Here is a 22,902-nt window from a genome sequence, read left to right as displayed (position 1 = left end):
TAACCTGTATTTTTATAGTGTGCATTCCTATTTTCTATTTCTCTGCCTTGGAGAAAGAATTTCAGTAGAAACTAATTTTGGTGGGCCAGAGATGACATAAGGAAATAAGGAGTTGAGCGATAGCGTCTAGATTTTCATCTTGCATGGCCCTGCATTGAACATGATCAATTTGACAAGCTAATAATTATAATATATAGAATTGGAGAATTAGAAAAGCTAAAGGAGTCATGAAATCACCAAAAGAGCTATATAGATGCAAGGAGAAGTTCAAGAGAATTTTGAGTATGAGACAAGGTGTTTTCCCCTAAATCAAAAGAGTTTGAAGTAGTAAGATATTTGTAACTACATATTATTGTATATAATCGATATCATTGTTCAAGACAACCTTCATATTGTGGCGAGGAATTCTAGCAGTGAATTAAAAGTCATTTTCAAATCATTGGCAATGCTATCCTCACATAACATCAAAATAGGCCCACATTTGCATTGATATGTCTTCTTTTTTAAACATTATCATCATATAAGATATTTGTTTGTGGCAAAATAAAGACTTTAGATAAGATATATGTAGAAGGAAGTCCCTTACAACTGGAATTATAAGAAATTAGTAAAAACCCCAAGGAACTTATAAGGAGGACATTACAGTTTCCCCCTCTCTCACCCCACCATAAAATCAAAATGCCAGTGAATGAAAAAAAACACAAATGCAGAAGTAAAACAGCCTTCGAGAAGGAGGCAAACCCCTCAAAAAAGTCCCTACAATCTGCAAATCAAAGAAACCCTCAAGACAAATTGCATCAAAAAGACCCAACAAAAACTTTAATAAAAAAATTGTCAAATTCTGAAAAACACCATTGATTAGCTCTAATACCGTGTTATAGTAAATCAATGTTGTGTTGTTATATTATATAGAGGAGACAAAGGCTCCTTAAATAGATTCACAAAGACTATGTTTCTGAACGGAATCATGAACTAAAAGACAGTAAAGGAAACATCCTAAACTAAGACATCTAAGATGACCATTAAAGAAATATTGTAATATTTTAATAATCTAACTATTTCTTAATGTGTGCTTTATGACCTTTTTCTATATAATTCTTGATAATATTATTGAAAAATTAGCTCAATCAGAGTAGCCAGATACTTTGTCCCTTTCTAGGTGCACAAATTCCCATATCCAAAACAGATACATATATGATACATCCCATATACACCAGTTATTGTACCTTTGTGTGCCCAAAAAACCTTGATTTCCCAACCATGCCAAATACATGCATTTAAAAACACTTTTTATTTTAATTACATTAATATTATTAAGTCAAAGACTCAAAACTAAGGTTAGAAATTACTAGGCCCAACTTAAAATATTTATTAATATTATTTATTATTCTAATACATAAAAAAGGACCTGCAACTAAACTGACATTTTGACAGCTTCACATAACACAGTTGCTCATGTAAAGTGCCAATACCTCTCAAGATGACAAAGGTAACCTTCCCATGATCAATGTATATCAAAATATCATCAGAAAAAACTCAAATCAATCTTTAAAGACGTTCCCAAAACACCCAACTCACAAAACAATGAAGACTAAACTGGCGTTAAAGCATCTGGGAGAAAAAATGAAATCACCAAAATGTCAAAATGCCCACATATACAATAGAAAACAATCTTACTCACCTCCTTGGGCCATACTTTGATTTGATGACCCCTCAATCTCAATCAATCTTCAAAAACTAGTTACCTCTCTGAAACTCGTCCAACAACTCATCTAAACAAAGAAGATTACATAATTTAAATATTTTTCTTGTTGAGTGCACAATAATATATGCACATCCTTATAATCCTGTCCTCGTCTACCAAAAAAACTAACAAAGCTAAAGAACTAGTACTTGTGCCCACCAACAATTGTATGACCCTCCAAATTTCCTCTTGTATACCCACGCATGCCTATGAAAAGAACTAATCACTCATTTTGAACATAGTTCCCAATCTATCACATTGTATAAATCCCTATCAAATGGCAAACCTATGGAACAGTCCCTAAATGGTAACTAATGTTGATTTCCAAACCCTCCATACAACTAGTTGATCACCTCTATCACTCAATGAAGGTGTCATAGGGCATTTAACTGCCCAACACTGTCTCCTACCATCTCAAATAGTTGTGATATTACACTCCTCATCATGGTGCTGGACCTAATGCCACTAATCACCCTGTCTTGTCCATCAAGCGTGTATTTGTAGATTCATGCTCTAAAAGTTCTATAAATTACCACTTAGAGCATGACCATTGAGCCACCAATATTATATCCACTACTCTTGTGGCAAGATATAGATATTTATGGCCACTAACAATTCTCCTATGAAACAATACATTGTCTAATCCTCTTCTCACTAAGGAGAAACCATCATCAACTATCATACCAAATCCACTAAAATCTGCCTATAACCAAAGTATTTACAAAAGAATACCATCTGTAAAATTAGAGACACCGCCACTTGCAATCAAGATGACAAACTTGTGACTTCGAATTCATCCTCTAGCCCAAAAATACAAGAATCCTTATAGACTGAAAGTGTTATCAATGATACCTACAAAAATGTATGAGTTGGAGTCTCAAAAGTTGCTTCATATGTCTCCTCTAAAAACTCATCACCATCTCCTACCTCCTATACATAGGTGTGAACAATATCACCATCTACATCAATCAATATAGTGCACATGCCCACACCATGGACTTTATGAGTTCCAACCCAAGGTAGCTTGTAAGTGAAATAATACTAGCATCCCCTCATCTCATTCCAAGTCCTAATCGAAAAACCACATTAATCTCCACCTACAACTCCAATGTCTCTCAAAACCTAAAAAGCTATTGTGCCTAAAACCATAGACCTCTTAATTCCATGCTATGGTTGAGAAACTAATGAATGTTAAATGATGGGTCATGATGGTGGTCCAACTTTTCCAATTTATATGGCAATCTACCAAGGTGTTGTTGGTAGTAGGTAAGGCCTAGCACCCTCCTATTCCCCCCAATGGCTACTCTTCAGTGCCTTGTCACAATTGAGATTCATTTAATGAACAACATTAGCCATCATATGCTCCCTCAATCCACAAGCAAATATTTAAACTAAATTCATGCGACATATTTGGAATTTTAAATGACATATCCTGACATATCCTATAATGTCCCCATTTTTGGCAGGTCTACGCAGTTGATGGAGTTAGCTCATCATAGCAACCCTCGTGAGCTGACAAGGAGTTTTGGGGGTCCTAGCTGTAGATTTACTATTTTTATTAGGTCTATTTTTGGCAGTTGCTAATTTTGGCAATGCAGTGGGTGGCTTTGGTAGTTGGTCATCACCTTCGGTAAATTAAGTTAATAATTGCATTAGCTCTTATTTATTATTAAGTTGCATTATTATAATAATGTATATATTATTATAACAATGACATTAAGTGATATTTCTAAAAAATGTGTTGGAAAGTTTCTAGTGTTGAGTTCTTTTGGGAAACTTCCACAATTTCTGAAATGGAGTTTTTTAGGAAACTTTGGGCCAATGTAAGATTATAAATGAGAGCTCATTTCATGGGGAAAAGCACGCTTGATTATATATTTGATTTTGTGTCTTTGTGGCTTTTTCCTGGGTTCTTAACTGTATGCCCTTGCTGATGTATAAGGGTGGAAAATCTTTTTTGCAATTTAGCTGCTGAGGTATCGCTAAGTTTACCCAACTTCTCTACTATTCATCACTGTATCTGAGAATTGTTTTCATTCCACTGCTGAAGTATAGTGGATTTGATATTTGTTTGGATTCTCCTATTGTGCTCACTATGGCTAAGGAGACGAACATCATAGAGGTTAATTAATTGTTGTTGTTTGACAATTAAGGAGGGATCGAGCTGGTTATTGTGATAGCTGGAACTGTTGTTTTGGAAATATGTGTGGTATTGGCGAATTTCAGTTTGGACATTACTGAGGTTTTGCAGGTGATTGGCAACATTGAAATATGGCTAGCAAGTGGCCAAGTAAATCTTCTGCAATCCCGTGGGTAACTCGTGAAGTGACATTGACATCAGACGTCCTTTATAATTTTGCTGCTGTTGTAATTGGGATCTGAATTCACCATTCAGGTATTGGGCGTGAAGTCTGGTTGCATTTGAAATTGGAGGTGGCAAACACCAAATATTGAAGCCACGTGAATGCACTCTAGACGTCCTTGCTAATTGGAGGCAATTGCAAACATATTCAGCAAACAGGTTCTTGCAAAATATTGTAATTTGATAATAAGTTTGCTCATAAAAACTTGTCTTTTCATTTCAATAAATTTAAATAATTCTGGAGTTGTTTTTAAGGTCATTGTGTTCTCCACTATGTTAATATGCAAACTGAAGAATTCAAAGAAAGAGTTTAAATAAAATAAAATAGTGGAATTAGTTCATTGGCTGCCTAAGATTTGTAGAGGAAAAGCCAAGGGTTTTTTTTACGATGGTATCAGACCGGTTTCCTACCAGCCTATAGGAATTGAGCTTAGTTATTATTGATGCTGACTTTGAAAAGTTTCAGATTGATTTTGTGATTTGGTTACCAGCATTATGGATGGCGACAAAAGATCCATTCCAAGTAGATATTACACACGCAGGGGGCACACTTCTTCACCTAGGGATGCAATGGTAATGGGGGTTAAGTGTGTGCGATGATATATCTACAACTACTTATGTGATAAATGAGTCATCTAGTGAGGCACTTAGCAGTAGTACCTTGGATGTTTAGGTGTGTGTTGTTGATAGTACGCATGTTATTGATTTTGAGGTTGACAATGGTTAGTAACCTAAGTGGAGTTGGGCTCAATTTACACCATCTTCAGATACAATTTAGTTTCCTATAGTGGTAATTGGTGGTGTTTCTATATTTGTCGTTTCTGATGATGTGGGTACAATGGAGGTGACAGCATTTGCGGAGAGCAACAAAGAACCACATATTGCACCTAGTTCTCTCGTGGCTTCATCTTTTGTAAGGGTTACTAGAGATTATCAGAATTCTAGTGAGGTTTGTAGTGAGGTATATTTTATGGGGAGTTCATACTACTTCAGATTTGTACAGTGTCGTCGGTAGAAATTGTCACCCGACTGGATTGTCGTCAGTGTTTCTGTAGCCGACGGAGTGATTGTCGTCGGTGTTTCTGTAGCCAACGGGATGATTGTCGTCAGTATTCTGTAGCCGACGGGTAAATAGTTTGTAGCAGACATAATGTTTGTGGCCAACGGACTCCTTCGGGAAGGTTCGGCAGATAGTATTTATATCCCATTTGGGATCATTGTAATTGATCTATAATTCATCATATGAAGCATAATGTATGTCTGGCATATGCAAATATAGTAAGGAGTTCTGCTATTCTTATCTACTATTCATATCTATTGTTTATATGCGTTGGTTTCTTTACCCAGTACGAAACATTTGGCACCATTGCCCGATGGACCTGGTACGATGACAAGCAAATGAAGATTAAATGCCAAATCAATTGAACAAGAATAAGAATAAGTTGAAGGAAAAGGATGAATTACGCGCAGCACAGGAAAATTTAATTTTGGCACAACAGGTTGAACGCAAACAGAGATTTCCGCAAGTTACCGACGGACACAAAAGCACTGAAAAATTATTGGAATAGACTCGACAACGGCTCAATTTGGTGGAAGAAGCAAGGGAGGAGTTTCTGAACCTGCATACGCCACGGGAAGAGAATCCTAACGAAAGGAGATCGACTCGCACGGCTCGAAGTGCCGAAGGAGCGCGAACGTGGAGTGACCTCTTCGTCCAAGGTATACTTCCGAAACGAACAGCTTCGGTTGACAAAACCTCTTCTTCACCAAACAGCGCAGAAGTCGAAAACAGTGCGGGTGTTGAAAACAACGCAAAAGTCAAAAATAGCGCGAGTGTAGAAAACAGCACAGGTGTGCAGAACAGCGCGGGTGTGCAGAACAGCGCAGGTGTTCAAAACAGCGCGAGAGCTCAGAACAGCGCGGGTGTTCAAAACAACACAGGTACACAACAAAACCCTCACTCTACAGTGATAATGGCAGGTCGAAAAGAAAAGTTGCCTAAATTTGATGGTGAAGGAGCCGCCGATCAGATTCGACATTATAAAACATGTGAAATGATCTAGAGAGCAAATGGCATAACGAATACGAACGAATGGGTCCGACAGTTTCCAGCCACCCTACAGGGTGTTGCGATTGATTGGTTTACTGATACAGATCCGCAGAAGTTAAACACTTGGGATAATATTAAGGAGTTTTGCGCAGAATTTCAAATATTGCACGACGATAATGAAATCGTCGCCGAGATATTCAATACCAAGCAAAAGAAGAATGAAACAATACGGGTCTTCACTAGGAGGTCGAAAGACTTAATCAGTAAAATGGAGAATAAGCCGGCAGATGGGCTCCAAAAACAATGGTTCATTGAAGGCCTTCACCCGAAGCTACGGAAAAAGATGAAGATCGTGCCACCATCAACATATACTGAAGCATACAATCCGGCATTGAACCTCGAAAGTGAACAGAAGACAAAGAAGAAGAAGAAGACCAGCTCATCCGATTCAAATGACAATGAGCCTTCACGAGAAGATAGCAGCAACAATGAAGGCAACAACAAGAAAGTCTGTTCTCTTCAGAAGGACATGCTTCAGATGATGAAAGAGTTCAAAAACATGAACAAGGAGACTAAGGGCAATGACCTATGGTGTACATAGTGCAAGAAAGAAGGCCATACGAAGGGATCCTGCCCAAAAGATCAATTTTGTGAGATTTGCCAAATTATGGGACACTCGGTAAAGGAATGCCCTTTCAATTCGAAAACAAGAACACCACAGCAAGTGTTCCTGACACAGGAGGCATCCCTGTCAAGAGGGAACGGGAACGCCAGTACGAAAAGTGCCACATCGGGAGGATATAGAAACAATCAGCGCAGTCAAAACAACAATAATGGCGGCAAGAGTTGAATCCAGTACGATGCCAATGGCCAGCCGATAGTTCAATGTCGCACATGCAATCTGTGGGGTCACTTTGCCCGAGAGTGCACAACAGCGAACACACCGAAGTTGCTATGTCGATGGTGTGGACCTAGAGATCATGACGATGCTAAGTGCCCGAAGTCCGGAGTAAACTTGATTACTGTCGAGATGGATGAGGAAGAAGTTTTGGCAATCACTCGAAAACAGGCGAAGCTCTACCCTGATCCGAAGGAGGAAAAGAAGAGACTGGAGGAAGCCCGCGCAGAGATCCAGAGAGCAACTCAGGTAGAAACGGCACACCTGAAGGACATGCCGAGTACCCCCGTATGGAACTGCGCAGAACACAACATTGTACGACAAATATTGCAAGTCGAGATACCCGTCAAAATAAATGATTTATTGCTCACTATGCCTCAACTCCGTACGGCACTCACGAATATAGTTCCGATTGCTAAGCAACCAGTAGAGCACGAAAAGGAGAAATAAGGGGGCCCAAGTGCAGAAGACCCAATGCTGTTAGCTCTTTCATCCAGACGCTATCTGGCAGTTGTCGAAATGGGCATTCTAGGGACTATACTAACAGACACGATCGTGGACGGAGGGTCTAGTGTCAATGTGCTGCCAGAGGATACTTGGAAAAAGTTGGGACAGCCCACATTGTGGCCACCTACCTTCCAGTTCTTAACAATTGATCAACATGGAATCAAGCCATTGGGAATACTCATAGCGCAACCAGTAATGATTGGAACACAACCATTCCTATTGGACTTCGTCGTGATCCCACTGAAGCAGAGGGGATATGATGCCATTCTAGGCTGAGGGTGGCTGATACAAGCCAAGGCAAAACACGATTGGAAGAAAAATACTTTCACTTGAAAGCAAAGGCCGAAAGTATGTCATCGATCTACACACTCAGATGGTTGGAGACGAAGCTCTATCGTCGGATTCCGAAGGAGAAGAGGATGAGAGGCAGAGTATGGAACCCGATCAGGGGGGAGTCCTACAGTTGGAAGGAGGATCGACAAACGACGATCTGGATTCGGTGAACGGTCTTTATCACTGGCAGATAGAGGATTACGAGCTCTTTCCGAGTTGTAATATGCTAAGGATCGACGAAGGTAAGAAAGAAGGAAATGAATGTCCGAAGGAACACAGAGAAGCCGAAAAAGGAAATGAATGTCCGAAGGAACACAGAGAAGTCAATGAAGGAAATGAATGTCCAAAGGAACAAACAGAAGCCGAAGAAGGAAATGAATGTCTAAAGCAACACAGACAAGCCAAAGAAGGAAAGGCGGGTATGACTAAAGCTAAAGGAAAGAACATACAGTACAAACGCAAAAGAAGGAAAGATTCCACTGTACGACCGAGCAGGAAGAAAGTATTATGTCGAACCACAGATATAGCGGAAAGGTACCGGCAACAAGGAAGACACACGATACGGTCTGCACAGGCAACAAAGAGGAAGGGTTCAATAAAAGTTGTAGCAGTACAGAGTGAATGTGTTAGTGACGGGCAGAAGGGGTAGCTGACGGAGTCCATGGTAGCAAGCTTCGGGAACAAACTGGGCAACGAAGGTGACATAGAACAGACGTAAGGCCTGGCATGACAAACATCTCAAACTCAACAGGTTTTTGCCGGGGCAGTTGGTACTCAAGTACGATAGTCGGAATGAAGTCAAATCGAAAAAGTTTAAGGCCAAATGGGTTGGACCGTATCAAATCCAGAAGGTCGGTGACAATGGAGCGATAAAGTTTGTGACGTTGGACGGGCAAGAGGTACCTCACGCAATGAATGGATCTAATTTGAAAAAAACGGTGCCAGGAAGACTGTGTTACTGTCGCAGAATGGCCAGCTGACTCCCTCGTCGTTGCAGAATGGCGATGCCTAGAGGCAACATTGAGGTGTTGTTTATTTGTTTTATTTTTGGCAAAAAAAAAAGTGGGCCGCGGGAGATGCCCCATGGGCACATGTCCACGGGAGATTGTTCCGCAGATAACTCTCCGCGGGAGATTGCTCCGCGGCCAACTCTCTGTCGCATCTGTCCGCGGTAGATGACCGCGAGCGCTTGTCCGCGGATTGGGTCCGGCGGGCAGACTGTCCGCAGGGTCTCCCTTCTTGCCTTCCCACGGAGTTCTTTTAGTCTGCGGAGTCTTATTTTCCCCAAGGTCTTCTACGTTTCTGCGGAGTTTTCCCACACTTCCGCAGACCCTTTTTTCTACTTGTCTGGGCCGCGGATTGTTTTGTTCGCTAGAGTTATCAAATTCGCACTTTCCCACGGACTCTCTTTTCCACGCGTGGAAATCATTTCCGACTGCTGAGCGTGTGATTTGTAGGGAAGTTGAGTCGCCTTCATTTGTGCTTCGCCCGCGGCCTGTAGCTGGTGGAATATTGAAGAACTCGGACAAGATTTCGGGAGCCAGTCATGAGAGCAGTCCATGAATTTGCGAGGTTAACTTGGAAGCTGCATCACATATCGAAGATGTGGGATTTGTACCTATCGCGCCTGTGTGATTGAAAAGTAGATTTGGGGAAGCTTTTGATTTGTGACCCAATTGGTTGTAGTCGTGAGATTGGATGGGATTCTGAGGAGCTTCTTATTGTAGTTGGGAACTCTGTGGATTTTTGTTTTGGATCGATTGGAGGCAGACAGGCATCTGGATATCTCATGCGGATTGGTTTTTCTATCGTTGCCATTCTCAGTCAGAAGTGAAGGAGTTAAAAATAAATAAATAAATAAATTTTAAAAAAAACGACGATAGATTAAGGCAGTTCAAAATGAGTAGCAGATGATGCCAAAGGGAAGGGGAAGTCTCAGTGATTGCCAGAAAGAGTGTAGAATCGGCAAAAAATGATAGAAATAGTGTGTTTCATGCATTTTTGTATGAGGTTCGGAGTGCAGATTTGGTCTTCGCAGCGACCCCACCCTATACTGTGATAGGCAGCGCACCTACGGCAGCACCCCAGGACCCCACGAGGGCGCTGCCCCTCGACCCCGCCGGGGGCGTTGCCCCCTAGACCCCCAGTCGTTGCGGATATCAGTCATGAAGTGTGACCAATTGCGAAGACTTGAAGCTGTTGCAGGCATGGAGTGTCTGTGTACCAGAAGCACTGGGAGTAGGTGTTGGCCGAGAGGCTGTCTTGGTGGATGCATAGAGAGCTCGGGAGGAGTGGGTCATCCAAAAGGCAGTACAACGACACTTAGCTCAGTGGACCTAGTGTTAGAAGCAGAGAAAGCAGCACGGGTGGCTATCAAGGTTAGCTTGAGGAGACAGTATTGTGTTAGCAAAGGCTACAGATGTAACGGGATGAATGTGGAAGTGATGTGACAAGAAAATTTTTTGTTGTGGTCACTCTGTTAATGTATTTTGTTTGTTAATTTATCTCAAATATTTTGTAATTGTCATCCGAAGACAATTTTTTCTTTTGGGGGGGATGATGTCATCGGTAGAAATTGTCACCCGACTGGATTGTCGTCGGTGTTTCTATAGCCGACGGAGTGATTGTCGTCGATGTTTCTGTAGCCGACGGGATGATTGTCGTCAGTATTCTGTAGCCGACGGGTAAATAGTTTGTAGCAGACATAATGTTTGTGGCCGACGGACTCCTTCGGGAAGGTTCGGCGGATAGTATTTATATCCCGTCTGGGATCATTGTAATTGATCTTCTATCATTCATCTTATGAAGCATAATGTATGTCTGGCATATGCGAATATAATTCGGCTATTCTGTTCCATTGTACAACGACACTTGGTTCAGTGTACTCGAAATTGGAAGCAGAGAAAGCGGCACAAGTGGCTATCAGGGTCAGATGTTAGATTGGCTAAGGTGACAGTGTTGAAGACCAGTCAGTCAGTCAATGTATTTTGGTTGTTGATTTGTCTCAGATATTTTGTAATAGTCATCAGGAGACAACTTTTCTTTTTGGGGGGGATGATGTCGTCAGTAGAAATTGTATATCAGTCGACGGGTCCCTTCGGAAAGGTTCTTGTTATGTAGCCGACAGGTCCCTTCGGGAAAGTTCTTGTATGTAGCCGACAGGTCCCTTCGGGAAAGTTCTTGTATGTAGCCGACGGGTCCCTTCGAAAAGGTTCTTGTTATGTAGCCGACGGACCCCTTCGAGAAGGTTCTTCGAAAAGTATTTATACACCCTTCGGATTATTGTAAATCATATGAGAGCACAATGTAATATCTTGGCATATGCGAATATAATAAGGAGTTCTACTATTCTTATCTGCTATTCATATCTATTGTCTGTATGCGTTGGTTTCTTTACCCAGTACGATAAAAAATACAGGATTCGTATGTTGTGCAGAGATTGTTTACACCTAAGTCCGATGATTGGTGAAATGATTGGGTTAGTGCAGAGGACATACTAGGACCTTCTATGGATCTAACTACAAGTGACGCTTGGGCACAAGTGTTCGGTGTTATATTGCAGGCCATGTTATTGGTTCTGTTCATGGTATTGGCATTCTGTTGGTTCAGTGAGAACAAGGACATCACTTGCTTCTTATGGGATCCCGATGGAAGTTTTTGTATGATGTCAAATTGCTCGAGGACAAGCAATCTTGGGGAGGGAGGATTGTAATGTCCCCATTTTTGGCAGGTCTATGCAGTTGGAGTTAGCTCATCATAGCAACCCTTGTGCGCTAACAAAATGTTTTGGGGGTCCCAGCTGTAGATTTGCTATTTTTAGTTGGTCTATTTTTGGCAGTGTAGTGGGTGGCTTCGATAGTTGGTCATCACCTACGGTAAATTAAGTTAATAATTGCATGAGCTCTTATTTATTATTAAGTTGCATTATTATAATAATGTTTATATTATTATAATAATGACATTAAGTGATATTTCTAAAAAGTGTGTTGGAAAGTTTCTAGTGTTGAGTTCTTTTCGGAAACTTCCACAATTTATGAAGTGGAGTTTTTTAGGAAACTTTGGGCCAACAGAAGATTATAAATGAGAGCTCATTTCATGGGGAAAAGCACGCTTGATTATATATTTGATTATGTGCCTTTGTGGCTTTTTCCTAGGTTCATAACTGTATGCCCTTGTAGATGTATAAGGATGGAAAATCTTTTCTGCACTTTAGCTGCTCAGGTATACCTAAGTTTGCCCAACTTCTCTACTATTCATCACTGTATCTGAGAAGTGTTTTCATTCCACTGCTGAAGTATAGTGGATTTGATATTTGTTAGATTCTCCTGTTGTGTTCATTGTGGCTAAGAAGACGAACATCCTGGAGGTTAAGTAATTGCTGCTGTTTGGCAAATAAGGAGGGATCAAGCTGGTTATTGTGATAGCGGGAAGTGTCATTCTAGAAATATGTGAGGGGGTTTCAGTTTGGACATTGCTGAGGTATTGCAAGTGACTGGCGACATTGAAATATGGCTAGCAAGTGGCCAAGTAAATCTTCTGCAATCACGTGGGTACCCCGTGAAGTGACATTGACATCAGACGTCCTTTATAATTTTGCTGCTGTTGTAATTGGGATCTGAATTCACCATTCGGATATTGGGCGTGAAGTCTAGTTGCATTTGAAATTGGAGGTGGCAGACACCAAATATTGAAGCCACGTGAATGCATCCTGGACGTCCTTGCTAATTGAAGCCAATTGCAAACATATTCAGCAAACAGGTTCTTGCAAAATATTATAATATGATAATAAAATTGCTCAAAAAAACTTGACTTTCCAATTTCAATAAATTTAAATAATTCTGGAGTTGTTTTTATGGTCATTGTGTTAATATGCAATCTGAAAAATTCAAAGAGATATAGTTTAAATAAAATAAAACAGTGGAATTAGTTCATTGGCTGTAAGATTTGCTGAGGAAAAACCAAGGGTTTTTACATATCCTTAACATTTTGTCACTCAAACAAAGGACAAAGATAGATTGTTTGGTGTTTGTGATGAGCATTACTTGCTATGCCAATCGAGGTCTTTAGCACTTCCCAATAGCCACATTTTTCCTTTTTGTCTAATGCAACAAAACCCAAGGGTAAATGTAGGGTGACACACTTTTTTCCCAACCCAGTGAGAAAGATGTTGATGTTTCAAATGAAAGATGAGGAAAATAATGTTACTAGTGAATTTTTTCCACCAATGGCATTCCATTGCACCTTAATATAAGAAGATTGCAGTAAAGAGTATAAGAGTGAGCTCTTCATATCTGCCACTAGAGGAGATGAAAGTGAGGACCATTATCTTGGATAATAATTGTTCTAGAAAAAAATGAAGGCAACACAGGTCACGAGCAAATACAAAACTGGCATAAAGTAATGAAGAGGGCCTTAATTTCTTAGGACAATTGATTGTTCAAGGCACCACAAGGATGTAGAGTTGCAATATCACATCCTTGGATATATTATTCAGGAGATTCACCTTGAGAATGTGGTGTCAGTTGGGAAAAATGCATCCTATCTAAAGTAATGCAGAAATTGGTCAAAGCAGCCTACATATGTACATGGGGGCCTCCTTGTGTGGATGCCATACACAACGCACTCAAGCACATTGCGAAAATAGAACAAGCCAGACAAATAGTTCTTGATGCTGGAGATGTGTAGATGTTTATCTACAATCGCCACATATCACATGCACTTTTATGGACATTCTTCAAGAAAAAAAATTCAAATCTACAGAGAATAAATTTGTGTAGTACGTAATAAAGTAATGTCGTAATTAGAACGAGTTAGGCTTTTTTGGGTTTGAGTAGTTAGGAAGAGAGGGGATGAATTGCAATTTGCCTCATACTTCATTCTCATGGAAAAGATAATTGAGTTGCAAAAGCCATTGCAACAAGAAGTCATGAAACAAAGAATTGGTAATAATCATTAGAGGAATGGAATTGATGACCCTGTATATTTTCTGCTAATTCTGTACCTTTTAGTTCAGACTTGTATTCTATCCTTGGTTGCTGAAAGTGAACTTCTTAATAATCTGAAGTATGAAGGAGTTGTTTGCTTTTATCTTGAACTGAAAGTTATTTATCTCTGCAATAAGTTCGACTGGGTATTATTGCTTGAGGGAGCAGACGAGTTGTACTTGTGTGTCCTCAAACTACAATAACACCCTCCCTAAATATCATGACTAAAGGGCATGTCCCTCAAAGGAATATGACCCTTCCTAAGTCGGTTCAAACCCCTCTCCCAGAAATCAGCGACTTAGCAAGGATGGATTACAATAATCAGTAACTAACACCACGTGTTAACATTAATATTAAACTATCTCAAAAACCACCGCCTATCACAAGAGGTGTTTGTTGTATATTTAATGTCTTCAAATGATATTAAGGAGGAGGAAGATTAGGTGCAGTCTGCACTCTCAGACCAGTAGATTATCATAGTTATAAACTTAACAGGCCTAACTTGAGCCCATCATTGGGGATATGTTAAAAAGCCAGAGGAAGTAGTAAAGAGCAACATCTTTTTTTATTCCAAACACATTGCCTCCATCATATATCCAATTTTCACAATAATCAAATATGGGAACGCTAATGCCCCAAACCTTCATGTAAGAACCCCTGCTGGATCTACTTTATATTTTTAGATTTGTGTTAAATGCATTTCGTCAAATAGTTGGTCTGCAACATTAAAAGTGAATTTTCTAATCTTTCTTGTGCCAAATCTTGTTATAAAACATGAACCCTTTGCAAAGTGATTTTGTCAAACACTGTCACTCTAAATAAAGGACATTACTTCATTATGCTGTCATTAAAAGAAACATACTGACAACATTTATATAGGGTAAATTGTTAAACATGATTCATACACATTAAACCAGGTAGATGACACGCAAAACTTTATTAAATCAAAGTATTCATAATGCATACAAATACCAATTTTGATATTCTGAAATTTTAGTACAAAATTAGAGAGAGGCTGGTAATGTAATATAGCGCATGTGTTATGCCACAAAACTCTCCAATGTATACGTCACAGATCTCTGTAAACCCTCAAGTTGGTTGTATGAAGAAAACATGGCTGCTAGAGACTCCAACACAGCCTATAAAGCGCTGTGAATAGTGTGTACAAATAACATCCAGCTGAGACCAATCTGCAGTACATAAAAATGGATGCCTAGCGCTAGCAATTTACAGCTTCAAACAAGATCGATCACTCAGAAATTTTCCTCCAATATCTTCAGTTTCAGCAGTGTATCAGAACACAACTCATGGGCAGATATTAACCCACTCAATGTGCATTGAATCTGAGAGAAATTCACAATTTCTCCAGCTATGAAACCTTCAAACCCTTAAACTCACAATTCACCAAATATCAAATGCAATTGGAATGAATTGATCAATGTCTACAGGCTTTCTTTTATAACAAATTGAGCAAAGAGGCTTCTTCCTTACACCAACAGCTAGTAGCTTCTTCCATACGCGTTTCACTTAAATGCAAACTTTCCTTCTGGTTGCATATTTGAATTTGAAATGATATAAAACAATAATCATTTAGTCAAATACTCTACTTAATTCCTTGGCACAGAAATAAATGGCCCCTTCCAATGATGACTCAACCCTCAACTTCAGTAAAATTATAACTTATCCAGGTAACTTCCACCATTACCAAAATCAAAAGAACTTGTGTTACTGGATTATTCATCTTCATAATTAGTGTAAGGTACAATCTATGTCCAAAATCAAGTATACTATAAACTTAATATAGTCACAAGCTCAGACGCATGTTTTCACATTGCCACAACCTAAAGAATTAATCAAGTTTCACATTGTCAAAAAAGACAAAATCTAATCTGTAAATTAACATCTAAAATAGACAAGCATAAACCAAACCTGCACCAACCATCCAGTGCATTTTCTCTGTAAGGTACAAACTATAGAAGCTATTCTGACTAAAACTCAACTAAATTATAAATATGAGGCTAAAAAAATAATTAGAAAGAGATGCACTTAAGTAATCCCTGCTGTTTAAAACATATTTATTAATGGCAAAATCCCTCAAAATAAGATTTCAGAAGGTAAAAAGTTAACCAACTATTGTGGAATCTATTCATTTGAAAATTAAGAACACATAATGCTACCTATTGTGTGTCAAAAAAATTTGCTTAAGCAAAAAAAATAAGACTTGCCTGATACTGTGCAAGCATTTTAGAGACTGTTTTTGGAACCTCAACAGGCGTTTCCTTGATGCTAAATGGTATGTTTTGTTTTGAGAAAGCTTCTCCACTCTTAATTGGCTCAGAAGGGGAGAAAGCCTGAAATTAAAGAATGGAAAGGAGATAATGAATACCAAAATGAATTCCAAAATAAACAATTGCTCCAAAAAGTCATCAATGCTAAGAATGTCAAAAAAGCAATGTGTGCATGTGCTATATAGATGGTGAACATGTTTGTATGCACAGACATGTGAATACTTCAATAATCTAAAAGCACTTTATAGAGATTACAAAAACATATCAGGTTACCTGGCAACGGGCATCATTTAAGCCATAGACAACTTTCAAGTGCCTTTTCAACTTTAACAGTAATGCCAAAGTAATGGCACCATAGCAATCACCCTGGATGAAATTCAAAACGGAAACAAAACCATCTTTTCAGAATTATTTTTGACAGAAATAACACCTATGTACAAATGTTATGTTGCCAGCATAAATATAATCCTATTCATGTTTATTGGACAAATCACCACTTTTTTCCATTAGCATGTGTGATTGCCAATACCAGGTATGATTAGCATAAGAGATGTTAAAATACAACCAAAAAAAGTGTGTGCCCACATATCCGATTCTCCCATTAGTGAAGAGGGAAAAATTAAAAACGAGTACATATAAGAAGAGTGAATTGAAATCTCGCAAAATTCATATGAAACAAGTTAAAAACGAGTACTAAGCACTGTAAAATACTCAATGACCACAACCTTGTGTCTCCTAGCATTTCCTTTGACTACAAAATGACACAATAGAGAAATATTCTATCTACCTGAAAGGGATTAACTATTTAGGGATGTTATAGTTATAGGAATTGAGGACCAAGGTTAAAAGTCACAACAAAACAGTCAACTAAGTGGTTAAATTTAATTTTATACGTAAAGAAGCAACAAATAATTATGAAAGCCACAAGATCATACACAAAACAAATAACACCAATGTATGTGGAAAAAACATTTCTGGTATAAAACTCACAACCAAAGAGAGCACAACTTGTTTTAATCTCAAATACATGAGCACATACCAGACTAACTTCTCCCTTCAATAGATATGTCCTCCTACTTGCAACGCTCCCTTGATCCAATTTCAAACTATAATGTGAAAGTGGTATCTCATGCCCTCATTTTATAGCAACATGGGCAAGTTCAAAACCACTGGGATGGTAAACCAACAAAGAAAACACCAAGGATATGTCATAACATGTGCCAAAGAGTTACAAGAATCTTTATAAAAGATTCTTGATATTTCACACCAACCTGACTGTCTAATTTCACCAGCAGCAGTACAAATAGGCCACTAAAGCAAAAAGAAGCAACCAACCAGGTCCAAATAAGGCAATGAACTTCTAACATCATCATAGATATTTTCTTACACATCTTAGAGCATCACAAGTTACCATAAACTCTCTACCACTTCATGAAAAGCAGCCAGAGAAGCCTGCACAATGGAGCCCCCTCTTCAATACCTTTTACAATAATTGTTGCTAAGTGTCAAGAGAAATAATCTAATTCACATGCCTCCAACCCCACACATACATCCCATTTGATTCATTCCATAATCTTCGGAAATAAATACATATAACAATAATTATGTAAGGACTTCTGAGGCTAATAGCACACTTACTCCCAACAGTGGGTTCAAGGTAGCATTCATGGGTTAATAGCACACTAAGGTAGCAACCTTAGTGTGCCAGCTTGTATGTTTACATTTTCTGACTTTCTGTGGTCTCTTTGGAGGATGAGGATGCTCCCATACAAGACTTGCATTGTGCAGCTAGTGGACATGGCATTGTATTTTCTTGTGGTTCTAATGAAATAACTGATAACAATGATGCACTCATTGAAGAACGATATGATAATTATTGATTGTAAGTTTCTTTTAATTAGACATCTGGGAGTGAACTATCAAATGTCTTAATCAATATTGGTTGTGTTTTCAATTCAATTTGTATTTTTTTGCAAATTATGTATTTTTTATATATTGTGCAGCTGAATCCAGCCATACCAAACTTAAAGAGGGAAAAATCACAATACTGTTGGAATAATCTTACATCGTCTTTTATTAGTTTATGATTTACATATAAATATACTGGACTTTTAGTTAATAGTTAGTTGACAGCAATAGTTTCCCATAGGGAGGTTTTTAGAAAAATACTCTATGAAGCCATGACAAAATGTTACACCAAATATTTGAATGAATTCTCAACTCTTCAAAATAAATATCTTATTTTGTTTCTATATTCCTCTATGATAATGGTGTGATATTCTGCAATTACATGTTGACCATTTGACACATCAGTAACACAAAGCCCAGACCCAAAATAAGCAACCTACGTGTGGAGAGAGGCCTACTATTGTCATCCAAAATCGTGTCATTTTGAGTTCAAGGCATTAATTAACATCCACATCAAAAGATGTGTATAACTCATTTTATCTGGTATGTATTGGGACTCTATCAAAGGGTATAAAGTTTGATCCCTAATGTTTTTCAGGTTCTGATCATCACATATATCTCTCATCCTACAACAATTACATCTGCAATTTGGATCATCAAATAAATGGACTGATTAAAATCAACCACAATTTCACATCATCCAAAAACTGATCATCAAGCATCAAACACCTCATCTCAAATGTAGGCTTCAACGAATATCACCTCCAAACTACTCATGCAAAACCTATTAAATGGAACACAATGCCCCCTTTTGACTCAAAAAGAAGGTTAAGAATTTAGGCAAACAAAAGATGAATCAAAGTTAGAAGAAGCTGGATTGAGCAAATCTACCCAAGTACATTTCTAAGAAATGACATCATTGTGGAGATGATTGAATTGGAATAAAAAAACATTATTCAATTTTCAATGAGCTGTACAGCCAAAATCAAATTTACAGATCTGATTTATTACATGCACATTATACACTTCCAAAAAATATCAATATTTTTTGTAAACCATAAACCAGCCAGCACTGCAAATTGGAGCAGCTGCCACAATAATACAAACAATTGATTTCAAAACCTAATCCATGCCATCATATAGCCAGTTCTTGAAAAACTGTGTGTCCTCCTCCTCCCTAAAATAAACAATTTCTCATAGGAAAAATTATCTGTGGTAGACATTGTCATGCATCACAAACTTTAGAATCAGATGTATATCTTATTATTAACTGCCAATCACGATATTAGATCTATCGACGGATCATGTTAGCCTCATTAATGTCAATGCTATCTCAAGATGTGAATTGTCCTTATCATTGAGAAAATCAAAGAGCTTCTTGCACAAGCACCTCTTATAATAAGTCTCCAATTCACATTAAAAACCTTGCAAAGGCTCCATCAGCTGTTTCTTGACCATCACAACCAGCATGCCTACAACAGAATTGGTTTGTCAGTGAATGGTCTCTTACAAGGCAATTCCTCGCAACATTTACTTCGTTTCCTGTTTCTACTCAAACTTTATTTGTGCCCAAGGCATAACTGATAAGAGGTTTTCTTTTTCGTTTCTTTCTTGCTTTATATAATTCGGAACCATTGCTCTTCATCACCAACATGAACTTCTAGTTCTCCTTTGTCTTTGCATCAAATGTATCTTCACCCCTCTTAACATCCCATTGTAGGATTTTTCCCACAGCTTGACCATGGGCAGCCTCCCTCATACTGGTTGGCTTTCCGAACTAATCTGAAGAACTTTCACCAGTTATAGTCCATATTTGCTTTCTGCTCAAATTGTGACACTTCCACAGTTTTAAAATTATCCAAATTTCTGTGCAGCTGCTATATCTTTAACAAACATCTTAACTTTTGAACATACCCATCATACTTGAGCCTGAAATTTCTCAACCTCAGTCAGCTAAATACCAGGAACCAAGAAATGTCTGCCATTTTGACTTTCTAGCAATCGTTCTATTTTATTTCATTAGTTCAGGAGCTGCTATACATACTAACAATTTATTACCAAGAAATTTGTTTAGCAAGAAACTACAGAAGAAATGTTTGCGAATTTCATTTATGAGCAAATTTGAAAAGTTGTTTCACAAGAAAGATGCACTAGAATGCAAGAACAGAACAACACGCAGCTGAAATCAGGATCTGCATGTAAATCTTACCATAGTTTCTCATGGCATTGCACTGATGATACCTTGTAGAAAGAAATCTAGGTTTAGCTAAAATGTTTAGAGTTCAAATTTGTCTACTCTTTTTATTTTCACTTTCAAAGGCATTCTGGAGATTCCTGGGGATGCAAGCAGATCTCAGGGCATATTGAGGTGTCCCCAACCCCTTCTCACAAGAAAAGTGTTCTTGTCACTGAGACACATATCAAAGAAATGGAGAAATGTGCCCCTGTTTCAATGACATTTTGCCATCACTCTTGCTAACTGAGTTATTCTATAGGCAGCATATCAAGTTGATAAAAAACAGGATATTTATACAACCTTTTCAATTAAGAAGACACATATGATGCCATCAAAATTACATTTTACATCCTCGCCAAAATTTAAGCCAATATTAGAGATCAAATTACCTTCAGTTTTTGTATATATACATCTGGAATGCCTTGAGTATCGTCTTCATCAATAGACGAACTGTTGATTGTCTCAATACATTCAATATTATATTCTTCTACACCTTCCTTGTCTTTCTCAGCCTCCTTCGCTTCAATAGTGACCTTTACTAGCGCTCCTAAAGGACTATTCGAAATCAAAGCCTTCATGTCAGACTCTAAGCTTCCTGCTCTTACTTGCATGATTCTATTGATTGCATAAACAAGGTAGAGAGGTTCATCGGGTAGAGTGAAAGGGAGTGAAGCAAGAACTTCAGCACAGTATCTGAAAAACAATCAATTCGGGTTCTTTTTAGAAAAGCAATTTTATAAAAAAAACTGACATCTAATCAGACTGAGAATACATACATTAAAAATGAGTCTCTTTCCCTTTATCTTACATTAGAAATGGAAGTGGTGAATAGCTCCAGTTTCCAAAATCAAATTTACGAATCACAGATGACAGAAACTTATTTCTTGAAATACGGCTGCTGCGTATAAGCTTATATATACGAGAAACGCCCACTTTTGCAGCCGCAGATGTGCTCCCATCATGCTTAATTTTTATATTTGCTGATCCTTTGCTTGAATTAGGTGCTTGAATGGAACTAAAAGCACCTGATTGGATAAATTGGAAAGACAATTGAAGACCATCACCCAATCGACTTTCAAAAAAAGATGGGTACCTGATAGACAGACTCTGTTAGAAAATAAATGAAAATTATTCAACCTATTTGAAGACAATAATAGCAATCGGATAACAAAATCTACAAAAAAACATTATACTTCTCATTCATATGCGTTAGCAAGCGATGTGCCAGCTTTGAGTTTGACTCTTGTTGATCAACTTCTAAAGCTATCAGATATGGTACACATGTAATTGGATGGACCAGACCTTGCCGAAGGACAATCTCCACAAGCTGAGAAAAGACAAGGAACCAATAATTCAATTGCAGTGTTTGTATTTGTTTAAAACAGGAAAAATGAAGTGTACAACTTTTAAGAAGCTAAGTAATTTCCAATAACCAATACACCTAGAAAAACAAAAAAATCAAATAGTTGTTTGGCATTACACCTTCAGGGCAGATTGGCGAACTTGATCACTCAAATCCAAGCATCTGTTCAATATGTTATTCCAATGTAACTGAATTATTCCTCCACAAATGTTACTATCACCAGCTCCAGCAGCAACAGGTACTGCACGACCCGCCTCAGGCTGGTTACCTTGCTTATTACAGTTTCCAGAATCATCTATCCCCATTTGCTCCTCAGTGTCAACTAGATAGTCATAGAGGTTGCGTAGCGCTTGAATCTACTCGAGTGAAATTATCCAAAGAATTAGCTCATACGGTAACCGATTTGCAAGGCATATCAAAAGGTAATGAAACCCCACATTACCTTTATGTGTGTATCAGCATTAGATGACAAGGCAGCCTCTAGAATTCTCCCAATATCTTTCTCCATCATGAATTCAGGTCTAGCAATAAAAAAGAAACCTAAAGCCTGCACAGTATATAAAGCAAAATATATTGAAGATAAAGTGTAATTACAGTGAAGACTTATAATTATAAACAAACAGAAAACATATAAGAAAACAAATTAATGCAGAATCAGAAACAGTCAATTACCTGTAGAGATCGAACCTTAATATTAAAATCATCTGCACACAGGTAATGCTTGTACAGAGAGAGAATTCGAACTATGTTGACTTCACTGTTATTCGGAATCATATTTGCTCCATAGCGAACAAGAAGGCCGAGACAAAAAAGACAGCGCAGGACATGCTAGAAAAAGAACATATTAAAAATCAATCTTCACTCTCCACATTTAGAGTTTTATAATCAAATTCATACTTTAGCTATGCTTCATAAACTAGTCCGAATTTATGTGTTTTGGATTCCGGGATTACAATTTTAATTCCTTTTTACAAATTTGACTCTCTTATAAATCTTATTTGGGATAATAGTTCAGTCGCTAATAAATTAATAATTGGCATATACTTTGTAAGTGTGGTAACATTGTGCACATACATTCATTAATCACATTAATCAAACACAATAAGGATATGCGTATGAATTTTTGAGCTAGAGAAGAAAGAGGAATCAGCAACAAGAAACTTAGAAGAAATATTTGGAGTTTGAGTGCATTATATAAGAGTTCTGCCACTCTCTCACATGACTAGTCC

At 38.2% G+C, this 22,902-nt stretch overlaps 1 protein-coding gene across 2 annotated transcripts in view; it reads right to left on the bottom strand.

The window, feature by feature from the left end:
- EMB2773 (PHD finger family protein) overlaps window positions 1-22,902 on the bottom strand; it is a 185,778-nt gene that overhangs the window by 5,356 nt on the left and 157,520 nt on the right. For both annotated transcript variants that reach the window (XM_089832698.1, XM_089832699.1), the window contains exons 20-27: window positions 22,346-22,501; window positions 22,116-22,220; window positions 21,793-22,029; window positions 21,504-21,637; window positions 21,119-21,403; window positions 20,700-21,003; window positions 16,440-16,532; window positions 16,104-16,229 (exon numbers count right to left, since the gene is read on the bottom strand). In XM_089832698.1, coding sequence (XP_089688824.1) covers window positions 16,104-16,229; window positions 16,440-16,532; window positions 20,700-21,003; window positions 21,119-21,403; window positions 21,504-21,637; window positions 21,793-22,029; window positions 22,116-22,220; window positions 22,346-22,501 — 1,440 coding nt within the window. The remainder of the gene's footprint in view (window positions 1-16,103; window positions 16,230-16,439; window positions 16,533-20,699; window positions 21,004-21,118; window positions 21,404-21,503; window positions 21,638-21,792; window positions 22,030-22,115; window positions 22,221-22,345; window positions 22,502-22,902) is intronic.

Source organism: Cupressus sempervirens, chromosome 5 (assembly GCF_028749045.1).
Source record: "Cupressus sempervirens isolate cs-2001-9-10 chromosome 5, ASM2874904v1, whole genome shotgun sequence".
Lineage (NCBI taxonomy): Eukaryota > Viridiplantae > Streptophyta > Pinopsida > Cupressales > Cupressaceae > Cupressus > Cupressus sempervirens.
The sequence above is the reverse complement of the archived record's forward strand: the minus strand, read 5'-3'. Positions and strand labels throughout refer to the sequence as shown.